Source organism: Lineus longissimus, chromosome 18 (assembly GCF_910592395.1).
Source record: "Lineus longissimus chromosome 18, tnLinLong1.2, whole genome shotgun sequence".
Lineage (NCBI taxonomy): Eukaryota > Metazoa > Nemertea > Pilidiophora > Heteronemertea > Lineidae > Lineus > Lineus longissimus.
The window spans coordinates 961,287-974,744 of NC_088325.1; the positions used below are offsets into that span (position 1 = coordinate 961,287).

A 13,458-nucleotide genomic window follows, 5' to 3' on the forward strand; every position below is an offset into this window, starting at 1 on the left:
GACTCGGACTCTCGGTGAGCCGTCAGCTTGGTCAAGAGGCCCCTGGTTTGAATCCTACAGCCGGCCTGATACTCAAAGCAGTCTCTTGTCATGACTAGCCTTAATCCACCAGCTGTAAAAATAAGTACATTGTACTGCTGAGAAATGCTTGTATGTGAATGTACTATGATCACAACGACATTTCTCAAGATTTAGAAGGAAGGTTTCCCCATCCCTGAATCACAACGAAAGAAAACAGAGAAAATATTTTATGATGTACATGTTGTGTTTACACCTTTATTGTTAAACATTACCTATCACCCCACCTATAGCACAGATGGAGAATTACTCAACATAAATAGAATTATTTTACATTTAGAGGAGCATGCACCGCAATTCCAAAACTACAAAACGACTTTGAACTTTGCCAAAATTTTAACACAACTTTGAACTTCATCAAAAATTCTATTTTCCACCATTTTTTTCACATGACTAACCTAATAAGGTGAGAGAATAGAAATAGTTTTGTAATTTTGGAACTTGTTAAGGCCCACTCTCCCCAAGCTATACATTTGTGTACATATCAACATTTAGAGCTGGTCCGGAAACACACCAAAGGATTATTTACAGATTAGTTTATTTACAATTGACAACTTAATTGTAGCCCAGAGGCTCTGTGTTGCTCTACTCTCCTGAATACTTCCTTACATAACTCTTAAGGGACTCTAACATAGGACATTACAATGATTTCAATTATTATATTCATCCCTCTTTTGTGTATGCTTTCAATCATCCAAGCAGTTTAACAATAACACGAAACAATTCAATTTGATCACTAGATTCAAATTTACTGAACAATGTCTTCAGTTTCACCATTGACATTGTACACAATGCCTTCTTCAGGACTGATGTCGTTCCCGACTGATCTTCTCAGTCCTACGGGACGTTCCAACCTCAAACTAATGCTCGATTACTGTGTTGATCTGTTTAACCAGGTTGAGGGGGTGCCTGTGAGGCTTATTTTACCAGTAATATTCATACTTCCACCTATCAAATCCCCATGTCTTTCGCGCTTACACCTATGAATTGCCGTGTCTAAATGGCCCGTGTGTCAAATCCCTGTGTCTATTAGCCCCATCGAGCTCGATGGGGCTAATCAGGGGCTAATTTAGACCCGTGTTCAACACGGGTTTTTTGATAGGTGGAATCTGAAGACACAGCAATTGCAAGTTCTATGATCCGGCGACAGATGGCGCGGTGTAGTTGCCTCGGTATTGCGCATGTGAAATTCCCCTCCAACGGGAAAGAAACACAGGAGAGCTCCCTACCTACAGCGCACCTGTCGCCGGGGCTATTAACCATTATCTAACACCACTGATAGGTGTAAGTGCGGCCCGGGTTTTTTCACACACGGCGAAGACACGGGTCTTGAAAAAACACGGGGTTTTATGATAGGTGGAACTACGACTATAATGTTGATGTGTAACAGACTCACCTGAACTGGCTTAAACATGTTGACACAGTATGTATCAGGGGGTGAATTTACAGAACGGACTATTCTTGAAATCAGGACAGCACAAAAATATACAGGACAAAAATATATGATATATTAATTCTCCTAATAATGCACAGCCACATTGGCCTACAAATGTTTGTGTACATGAGGATTAACCCTTTACATGCAGCTCTGGACTTAAGAGGTTTAAACCCTTTGGTCCATCAGCGAGACGGTGATTACAAAAGCTTGCCAAAGGATAAATGGGTTTATAATCTTTTGAACTCGGAGTACATTTCCCACCCTGGAGAAACGACTTCCAAACTTATCGAGAATCAGAAAGGCCTCCCAACTTAAAGGGTAACTCGTGTCAAATTTCACCATATAATGTTTTAGCTGTTTTTGACAAATGACTACGTCACTTTCTTATAAATCGGTAAGGTTTTCGAATCGAAATGCACATTTTCTAGAAATTGATGGTTTAATCTCGCCCGGACGGCTCGCTTCGATGCCGTTTTCGTTGATGACGTCACAACATGAACATTTTTGCGGTCGCGGTGGTTTACATTCAGCGATTTTATAATAAATCTAATCAAAAATGGAAAATTTGAGCTTTACATTTGTGATCAACAATTAAAAACGGACGTATTTCCGCAAAGTTATAAATCACATCATGGTATCACTTTAATACTGAGCTGGCCTGCCATGGAAAAGGAGAAAATTTACTCACTAAGTTGGGATGCCTGCTTGAATATATATGATTCTCAGCAAGTTGGGGCACCCCTCCAGGGTATATCCAGAGCTGCCACCTATGCTAAATCACCATACTAAGTTCAACTACTGTTGGTGGGTGCAACCAAGAATCTAAAAGGCGACCTGGAGAGATTGACAATTCTGATTAATTTTCAAATTGCTCATCATGTCTCATTTTGCCAGCTCAGGGTCACATGATCACGTGACTGTGCTTCCCCACACAAGGACCGTCTGCTCACAAGACCCACCTTGTTATGCAAATTTGTTCGAGTATATTTTCGATTAAGATCAAAAATGTTAATGTGGGATACAGCTAATTAACATCAGGTACTAACAACTTTGAACTAAAACACACACACCCTCCCTCCCTCTCCAACCAAAGTCATTCCATCCTTGGTCTGAGTTGTGCTACTTCTAACAGCAAAGTCCCAAAACTGGGAAAATACAATATTTTCCTAACCAAGAACTCAGCTTGTAGCACTGATTGAGCTGATCTAATGGGAGGCTTCAGGATGTCATCGATAACATCATCGCTATCGGACCATAAACCCAAATGTTACCTTAAACAAAACATGGTTCTGGAATTCATAATAAAATGTCCACAATTTAAAACAATTCTTCATGCAGACTTTCAGGGGCATCTGTGGTGTCCTGTGCACAGGAACTATGTACAGTTTCAGGTCCATTCTGTCCTAGTCCGAACCTAGGAACAATGCACAAGCATATCAGTGAAGTTAACAGAAACTCACTCAACATGTACTTTCTGACCTTCCATTTCCAAAGGGACCTGAATTTAATTGGATATCTGAAGTAGTCTTTGAAATTGACCAGGATTTTGAGTGTGTGGTGCTTCGTGAGAAGAGTCGTCTGAACGTGTCCGGACGCGTCATCAAAACGATCAATCGTCTGATTCACTTTCGTATCAGCTATCCATCGCTTCCAGAACGGCCATAATCTGTTGCTTGATCACCTTAGTCGCCTCGCCAGCCTGCGGGATAAAAAAACGATCCAGGCACGTAATCCTTAATCCATCGTCTTCGCTAGAGCCGTATTTAAACGTGATTAACTCGGGGTGGCGTTTCTTCGACGTGATTTTCACGATGGCGGATAAATTACGTCGCGCCTGAATGAGTGCCATGCCCTTCTGCGTCGGAATCTCACGTAATACGAACAAATGGTTGACGGTCACCAGGAGATGACTGGAAAAGAAATATGGAAGAAGTCGGAGAAATGTCAAGTCACAAATGTCATTTTTATTCAGGATTTTGGGATTTTGGGTCGTTCATTTTAAAAGTATGTGCATTGAAAGAGGAGGGCATTTGTGTACGAATGTTTACAGATATGAACAGATGTGGTGTGACTAAAAAGATAATTTGAAAACTTCCATTCACTCTAACATGTCACTGAGTATGAAGAAGATGAAATTTATAACAGTTTATTGATTTTGCGAATGTAATTGAGTCACATTTGACCAAAAAAATAAAGGTTCATAGTGTTTTTTCATTCCGCATGGCGAAACCAAATGCGTCAGTGACAGAAAGCACCAACTAAAGTTGTTGGTTGTCGGAGAGGCACAGTGGAAATACCTGTGCCTGTCACCTCTGAGGTCCCTGGTTCAAACCCGGTCGGTCTGGGTGAACTCATGTGACAGAGAGGGCGACTCTCTTTGACAGCATAGGTTTCCTCCGGGTTCTCCGGTTTCCTCCTACTTACATTACAATCACCCAATATTGTTTATAGAGCTAATAACGTCCTCGTTGACACCCAACTCTCAACTCAATTTTTTCATTTTAACATTTGTTCTGCCCTCAAAAGCTGGACACCTACCACCGATTCGGAGTTTGAGTGGATTCTATGGAAATGAGCATCAAATGACCTTGACCCTGAACTGACCTTGGCACCATGTAACCATTGTCCTTGACCTCTTGGCACTGGAATGCATGCTTCACCTCCGGTTTGTTCAGCCACGTTTCAAGGTTAACCACCTCTCGTTGCCGTTCGTCGTCAGACGAACACACGCTCGGGACGTCATCTGAAATATCAAAATGTGCTCAGTTGAAAACACCAATATCATTAAATTCAAACTGTCACACCATTCGTGACAAACTTATCAATTAGGTCGTCAAGTTTAAAGGGCTACATGTACATGTACACAGTGTGGAATCAGCAACCACCTCTCCGAGTCAAGGCTAACCACCTGTTCGAGTCAAGGCTAACCACCTCTTCGAGTCAAGGCTAACCACCTCTTCGAGTCAAGGCTAACCACCTGTTCGAGTCAAGGCTAACCACCTCTTCGAGTCAAGGCTAACCACTTCTTCGAGTCAAGGCTAACCACCTCTTCGAGTGAATCCTGCCTCAGACTGCAGCTCAAGTTAAACTAGGCTCTTGTCCATCTAGCTTGGGGCACCATATGCCTGTTGTGACGGGCCACAAATGCTGAAGCTGAGAGGCCATACGAGTTTCAAATGAATATTTGGATGAAATCTCTTACCATCGTCTTCATCTCCAATGGTGAACACAGACGCCATATTGCGATACCTCTTCCCCTTATCTTCTGCACTAACATGTCTGAAAGTGATCAACGGAAATTCAAATGAAATTGACAATATTGGTTTGTGAGATTTGAGTCGGCTAACTCACAGAATTGAATGAATGTAAGCAAGGACAGGGTAAGAGCCATCCCATTGTGACTATTTACCAGCTCTGTTCGTTTATTGCGACAAAACCACCTGCGTGACATCACTTGAAATTGACAACAATCGACATGACGTCAGAACCTGTTGGTGTTTTCATTACTATGTTTGAAAGACCTTGAAAGGGACACAACTCACAGCACCATCTATAGGGATACATCAGAATTATTCAACCTCGTACGTCTTCTTACCTCTCGATGGGTTGCTGTTCGTTTTTGATATAGTTGGCGAGTTTCTCTTTCAAATTGGCCCCCTTTGATTTCACCATCGATGACAGTTTGCCCATCACTGAACCATCCTGGAAATAAGTCCTCGGATCATTAAAGGGACACTATAGGCAGCTGCTAGGCAGGCAAGATAAAGTTACAAAAAGTGGCCAATAGGGGTCTCTCACATCTCACAGTATGTCGAAATGATTCACGCTTGTACGAGGGATATATCTAGTACAGAGTCTGACATGACCAAGAGCCCTTCTGTGTATATTAGCGACCTGAAGATGGCCAAATTAGCCCCTCTCCTCCTGCCTATAGTCCCCCTTTAACTACAAACCTTGCAGCCACAACAATGTATTTTATGCTGAATCAAGCATAGATTGTTGAATTCCAACAAAAATCTTTATGATAATGATAACATTAGTAATGATAGTGAAGTTTTTTAAGCACTTTTCACTTTACTATCTACTGTCTCAAAGCGCTTTACAATCACGAACAATATTACCCAGCCTGTCCAGAAACCTTTCTGGCGAACCAAGGGCAGCCACAATCTAGCGCACCAAAGGACATTTAAGGCCAGTTGAGCATAAAGTGGCTGGTCATCGAACCCGGGACCTCCCAATCACACGGCCGACTCTCGACCACTGTTTCACCGCTCTCCCCACCTACCTCATCAAAGTATTCCTGATCATTCACACCGGCTTCTGGGTTGCAGACGATACACGACTTGGGATTGTGATCGGTGAGTCCCTCCGAGATATTGTCTTTTAAGGCTTCGTGGAGAGCTGCAACAGACACAGAAAGACAATCGAGTATATTTCGATCGGAGTGGAAGAGTTTACAGAATTGCTCACTGGGAATGAGAAGGGGCTGTCACAAATGAAAAAGAGCTTGCTTTCAGTACTCAAACAGCTTCATGTTTAACAGGGTCAAATTGTCTCGAGATCGATGATTGGGTCGGCGTTGCAATCATCATCATCATCATCATCATCATCATCATCATCATCTATTGGTCGGGCGTACTACTCCACGTGGATGACCAAGAGTGCCATTTTCGTCTGAACTATACAGCAGCCTCTTCAAGATCCAGGTGGAGACCGTCCGCTAGGACCAATACCGTGGTTTTTTAACGTATGAGCCTAGCATTCATCACCAACTGTACTTTAATATCCAGCCCATGCTATGCTAACACTGACAGCTCTGAAGTAGGAAGTTACTGTCCAGGGCCAGGATGCACAACCTGCTTTAGCAGTTATGTTGGCATAAAATGCTAACGCTAATACTGTAAATGAAATTGACATGAAATGGCCAGGGCCATTGTGCTCACCTCATGTGGTGGAAAGATGGATAAAGAGCATGGTATTGTGTCATGTAGTGTTAGGTTTGATGTAGGTCCAAGCAATTACAATTTCCCCAAAATGGCCAATTTACAGTACATTCGACCTCTGTGACCTTGAAAAGTAGGTCAAATCAAAGAAGACCCGGGTGACTCATTGAATGGTTGTTAGAATTAGATGTACCTATGATATAAAATTGGTGCCAATCGGGCAAGTCATTACTAGGAATATTAATGGCATTTTGAAGAATTTAGGATTTGGCCCCCTCCCTGGAGGCCAAACGGCAAATCAGATCGCACCAAACTTCGGTACCTAAGATCACCTGACCAAGGGGTACATGTGTACTTAATTTGTGATCAATAGTCATTGCAGTTAAGAAACGTGCCATAGTTACGGCCTGACGGCGAATTTACGCCATTTGACCTCTGTGACCTTGACAAGAAGGTCAAATTAAAAACCTGTGTGACATATACTGTATGGTGGTTAGATGTACCCATGATATCAATTTGGTGGCAATCGGGCAAGAAGTTAAGGAAAAATCACATTTTTAAGGTTTTTGGATTTTGCCCCCTGGTGGTCAAGTGGTGAATCATATTGGACCAAACTTCGGTCCCTGAGATCACCTGACTAAGGGGTAAATGTGTACCAAATTTGGTATCAATAGTCATTGCAGTTTAGAAACGTGCCATCGTTACATCCTAACGGCCAATTTACACCATTTGACCTCTGTGACCTTGAAAAGGAGGTCAAATCAAAAACCCGGAGGATATATGATGCACCTTTGCTAGAAGTACCTACCATATTTTTTTCAAAATTTCCCGACTATTATTAAGGGAGATATTGCATGTTTTCACTTTTAACGTTTGGCCCCCTGGTGGCCAAACCATGAAACGAATCGGACCGAAACTTGGTCTCCAAGGTGTCATTACATAAGGGTACATGTGTACCAAGTTTCAACTCAACAGCTCTAACAGTTACGAAACGTGCCCTGCTAACGGACGACGGACGACGACGGACGACGACGACGACGACGACGACGACGACGACGACGACGGACGACGGACGCCACGGTATGGGATAAGCTCACCTCTGCTAAGAGGTGAGCTAAAAAGGAGATGACGTTTAGTTGAGCTAATGCTAACATCGATTGCGCAACTGGGCCCACTTTGCGACCTACCTTGATAGCCACCCCATGCTACGCTAACATACTGAGAGTTCTTCTGTAGAAAGTTAGCGACTACCATGTGGACATACTGGTCCTCTTCCTCGCGTCCGCTCCCCATAAAACATAGATGTTCTCCTCCGGCGACCGACTCTGAAAATTTGAAAGATAAACATCGGCTTATTTCAAAGCAAGTTGCTGCTTTTCTTACTGTAATTCTAGACAACTCTATTGGAATGGAGCATGTATTAGACACAGTGCCTCATTTTGGAGCCAGCGTCCTCAATTTTTCAATCGAGGTATTGACAGTGTGATCGAGTTGCATCGGCTGTGGAAGATTCGTTGGGGGATTTCTTGTCACATATTGCAGCAACAATAATCGCAGGTTACAGCAATATATATGCTCATTTGCACGGCACTTTCGATAAACAGTCCTTCGATTCTTACCTGCGGCGATGGCCTGTTTTTGAGTGGCAAACAATGCCTGAACGGCCGTGGAGAATTCTGTGTGATTCTGTAACATCTGCAGGGCAAGAAAAGAGCATTATAACCAGTTCTGTAACATCTGCAGGCCAGGAAAACAGCATTAAAACCAGTTCTGCAACATCTGCAGGCCAGGAAAACAGCATTAAAACCAGTTCTGTAACATCTTCAGGCCAGGAAAACAGCATTAAAACCAGTTCTGCAACATCTGCAGGCCAGGAAAACAGCATTAAAACCAGTTCTGTAACATCTTCAGGCCAGGAAAAGAATTAAAATCAGTTCTGTAACATCTGCAGGCCAGGAAAACAGCATTAAAATCAGTTCTGTAACATCTGCAGGCCAGGAAAACAGCATTAAAACCAGTTCTGTAACACCTGCAGGCCAGGAAAACAGTATTAAAACCAGTTCTGTAACATCTGCAGGCCAGGAAAACAGCATTATAACCAGTTCTGTAACATCTGCAGGCCAGGAAAACAGCATTAAAACCAATTCTGTAACATCTGCAGGCCAGGAAAACAGCATTAAAACCAGTTCTGTAACATCTGCAGGTCAGGAAAACAGCATTAAAACCAGTTCTGTAACAACTGCAGGCCAGGAAAACAGCATTATAACCAGTTCTGTAACATCTGCAGGCCAGGAAAAACAACTAAACTTACTAAATTGGCATCTAAGTGAAAGGCAGTAGGTAGATGACCACTGTTGTATTGCTCCGCAGGTCGGCAATCAACAACAAAGTAGTGAACGCCGCTGTTGCTGGGCTGGTTGGCCTGGAGAAGCTCACTGACCGACACCGGTAGGCACAGCGCCTGGGAGACCTGTGCGGAGTCTTCTTTCTGAGCAGCGAGGGTCTGGCCAAATAGGGGCATCTGGTAATCCTGGAAGGGAGAACGTAAATGAGAGATCGCATACTATTTACAACTCCAACCATTACTTTATTTGACTACTAGCCACAGACTTGAGCCACTACACCACCATGGCTTCAAATCAGACCTGCACACGAGCACAGACTCCCCAATGACCAATAACCTATTTCAGCCGTTAGATTTTTTCGTGCTTCTTACCCTTCTGAACGACTGTGGTGTCTTCGTCGCGTAGTATTGAGCCAGCGAGCAGAAGTCCTCAATGTCGTCTGCTTCGAGCGCGCTCGGGAATGACACTAGTTTTTCTGAAAATAACACACAGGTCAAGGTCAATTAAAAAGTACTGCTGCTGTTGTACCTTAAAGGAAACCTGTCACGAAACGATTATATGGAAATGAGGAGTTTTGAACGGCCAGCAAAAGTTTGAACCCATTAACCTGAGCAGTTTCGAGGACACCATATGATGAGTCCATGCATCATGGCAGGACGTCTTTAAAAGCAAAATGATCGTAAAAAGCATGTGCTCCCCCTCCCAACCCGACTCACCTATGATATCTTGCTTGGAATCATTCTCCATAGTCATAATTTGTTCCCTGGAAGAAAGAAGATCAACAACATTAGAGAGGTTACGAACTTTCCTGCCTCCAACTGAACTCCTGACTCCTTTATTTTTGTGGCCTGCAATGTTCACGAAAACATTTCTGATTTTGTGTCCATTTATTTCCGCAAAATTTTGTGCACACTTGTTACACTGGGTGGCCTGGCTTCAAACTAGACTCAGACAAAATTTCCCTGTAGTACCGGTCACTGCGGGCCAGTAGTACCGGTCACTGCGGGCCAGTAGTACCGGTCACTGCGGGCCAGTAGTATCAGTCACTGCGGGCCAGTAGTACCAGTCACTGCGGGCCAGTAGTACCGGTCACTGCGGGCCAGTATTACCAGTCCCTGCGGGTCAGTAGTACCGGTCACTGCGGGCCAGTAGTACCAGTCACTGCGGGCCAGTAGTACCGGTCACTGCGGGCCAGTATTACCAGTCCCTGCGGGCCAGTAGTACCGGTCACTGCGGGCCAGTAGTACCGGTCACTGCGGGCCAGTAATACCGGTCACTGCGGGCCAGTAATACACATCTACATTAGGTGTGGTAACACACAGTTTACCATTGCGGTAAATACCCGGTAGAGAGGCATAAGGGTTAAAGCACTCGCTGGCTGAAAATACTTACTTTGCATTGACGATGATGACTAGAGCGAGAGAGAACATAAGAAATGGGTCCGACTGTTGTAGGTAGACATCCCACATACACAGAATCACGTTCAGATCACATGGGTTAGCAAACAAACTTCTGAACTGAAAACATGAGAGAGGAAGATTAAACCTTAATATCGTCATAAGACTACTATGTGAAGTTATCTGGCAATTAATAAGGAAAAACTGTGAAGACAATTCCTCACATGACTTATTCAAAACTTCAATGAAAAAAGGCATTGGACCTCTCAAAACAATACAGAAAATTGACTAATTCTTACCCAGGGTAGTGCGTAGAAGTCTGGGGTAATCCTCTTGCTGTCCAGGAAGGAGCACAGCTCCGGGTCATGGTAGAGGAGCAAGAGTCTGAACAGATGAAATGGTTTACCATTCTTACAACATTCTCTGAAAGAGACACAAGAAAATTCAGAAATAAACAACCAATCAACAATGATAGACCCCTTTTTCACTTCCAACTACTCGTGAATGCCTACTCTGATTTGGCGATAATAGTTTTAGCAAATTTGAGTGCATAATATTCGACTGAACAACTGACCAGCGAAGCACATTTCTATTTACCTGAGCCACAAGAATATGCAATAGACACGAACAGCACGGGCTCTTTAAACTGAAATGTACATGTATGCAAGTCTGAATCTAACTATCAGTTTGTCGTATTGTGTCTCAATACATGCTTCCCGAAATTGGTGGCTTGCATTGGAACTAACTTTTTCCCCCTTGTCCGTCATTAAAGGCATTCAAGTGTGTTGGTCAACCATAACTATTTCCTTTGTCCCTCCACCATAAGGCCTAGTTTCCCCTTATGACATCACTATTTCGGACACTCAGCGCCCCATTTCTGGAAAGGTGTATACTCTAAATGGAAGCAATATTCTAAATTTCTTACTTTGAAACATATTTGGTAACAAGCGCGTAGAAAATGCTGTAAAGTTCTGGTCTTGAGAGTTTAAGGGCAAGCATTGGCTGCAAGATCTCGAGCCATCCGTTATCGTGTACGTATTCCACGCTGCGTGACTTGCAGTAAAAGGTGAGAATTGATTCAAGGTCGCAGACAACGGCCAGGTGGTCGTCTTCATCGTTACCCAGACGCTCTGAAAAGGATAATACAACGAAGTCAAAAGGATATAACGATGCTGAATTGAGAAAATAGTTTCTGTTGAAAGAAGGTTGCAGACAGTTGATTCAGGGCTGTATTGCCTCACAGTCAACTCAATACTGTACAGCCTGAAGGGACGCTGTGGCCGTTGACATTTTTATTTCGATTGTCAAATTCTAATTCACAATATATTCATGGCCTTACCGACTAACTGTCTGCAATCCTCTCTGAGAACCTCTTGCTCCGGCATATCAAAACATTCGTCAAATCCCGACAAGGCGTCTGCTTTTCCTACCACGTTCAGACAAATCTGTAACAAAGAGAGATATGCTAATGACATGTGTTGTTTTTTCCACCTTCCGATGGCTTCACGCCAGGATTGGACTTCAGACATTTGTGTCCTGTGGTCACAACTAGGCATTGGAAGAAAGAGACAGTCAAAGATCTATCATTTTCGAACAGAAAAACACAAGTTTGGCACGACACGTCGTTTTATTATTCAAAAGGAAGATGCATATGGAACTTACAAGGGGTTAGCCTTGGTAACTTTTCGGTTTATTTTCTCTGACCAAAAACACAAAATTGTAGTTCAAGCCTGGACGTTTTCCACTGGTGAAAGTATTAAGACATCAAGTTCATCATACCTGCCATACTTCCGCTCGGAGGTGATCAGGAACTGGTCTTCCCTTACAGATGTTTCTCAGTCGACCAAAGTCGCATCCGTCCAAGAGGGCCGTCTCCAGTTCTGGGATCCTAAAAAACATTAACAAGATTGTACAATACATGTAAATCATCATCGTTGACGACAGATGTCAAACATCTCCATACTCTCAGTGACTGGTATAGATTCATGAACTTGATTGGGAACAACGTTTACACAGTGTTGGCCATCGTCACGTCATGATGCATTGCAGCTCTAACGGTTTGACGTTACTGTAACGTGACCTGACGTCTTCGTAAACGTTGTCCCCAATCAAGTGTATCGATCTATAGTTGTGGGTTTAAAGAATAACAGTTGGCACACATGTTACATGGGTTCATGCGTGGTAACTGCAAGATCATTGCTGAAAATAGCACTGGGAAAATCTTGCTGTCTAACCTGGCAAAGGACCTAGGCTATAGATTGCGGAGTCGGGGCTTTCATCTGTGCAGTATGCCGCCTTTTTAACATGTTTTTGGACCTCGCAAGTTGATGACAAAAATGTGGGTTTTGTTAGCCTCTCGACCGGCAGACTACTGCCAGTTCATGAGTACTAGCATGGGTCAGCCTAGGCATACTGCAGTACTGGGCCTGGGGGGGGGGGGGGGAAGACAAGGTTGGTTTTCGTTTATAAGACGACACATCACACAGCACAAACAAACCCAAAAAACTGACTTAAACAGGCTGGACTATATGTGAGACATGACATGGACTTTGCTCACGCAATGCAGGAGAGTAGAGTAGGGAAGTTGGGAGATTTGGAAGTGACATCACTCAATCATCACGTCATCAGAAAAAAAGTGAAACTGGTTGAAACCCTTCAGAACCGCATAAATCACAGAAGATAAGCGCATGCAGTGTGTATATCAATGATTTTATTTGAAAGATTGTATACTAAGCTAACCACTGACAAATTTTCAGCACATTAAATTGGTCGAAAAGGTGTTATTTGCACGAAATTATTCGATTTACCAGCTTGTGTCTTCGTCTACGTCCGCCATGTTTGTTTCGTCGTTTCGCTCCCTAATCTTTTCGCCCCCAGTCGTTTCGCTCCAAATTGAAGTCGTTTCGCACTCGCAGCTTCGAATCGATTCTTGAACTTCAGAAATGACTTTTTGTCTTTTGCCACCTCGATTAGGCTCGGTACTCTATTAGTGCGCATCGGCGATCCTGCATATCGGAAGGACTTGCATGTGTCACATGGACCGACTAATGTCTGTTCGTAGGAGGCCTACGTCGGGGCTACAAACTCTCCGAAGACAGTCACAACCCAAATGTCACAACCCTACATATTGTATCTTTTTGCTTCATCGTAATATAGCCACCCTGACCCTTTTCCTGGAGTTAACATCTCGCTGCCGTGCATAAACTGGACATCATTCCAGTATATGCATTATTATCTACTGACTTGGGTAGTATCTA

The 13,458-nt window shown here is 43.4% G+C and overlaps 1 protein-coding gene across 1 annotated transcript; it reads right to left on the bottom strand.

Moving 5' to 3' along the window:
• Positions 1-257: 257 nt before the first annotated feature.
• LOC135502326 (TBC1 domain family member 23-like) lies at positions 258-13,051 on the bottom strand. The gene is made up of 16 exons (XM_064795064.1): positions 13,009-13,051; positions 11,981-12,089; positions 11,541-11,646; positions 11,127-11,331; positions 10,501-10,624; positions 10,197-10,321; positions 9,521-9,567; positions 9,176-9,279; positions 8,771-8,989; positions 8,079-8,154; positions 7,647-7,784; positions 5,802-5,917; positions 5,112-5,218; positions 4,719-4,795; positions 4,121-4,259; positions 258-3,426 (listed from the first exon to the last, which is right to left on the bottom strand). Exons 1-16 carry the CDS (start codon positions 13,035-13,037, stop codon positions 3,150-3,152), a joined length of 1,998 nt encoding a protein of 665 aa, XP_064651134.1. The 5' UTR covers positions 13,038-13,051; the 3' UTR covers positions 258-3,149.
• Between the last annotated feature and the right edge of the window lie 407 nt (positions 13,052-13,458).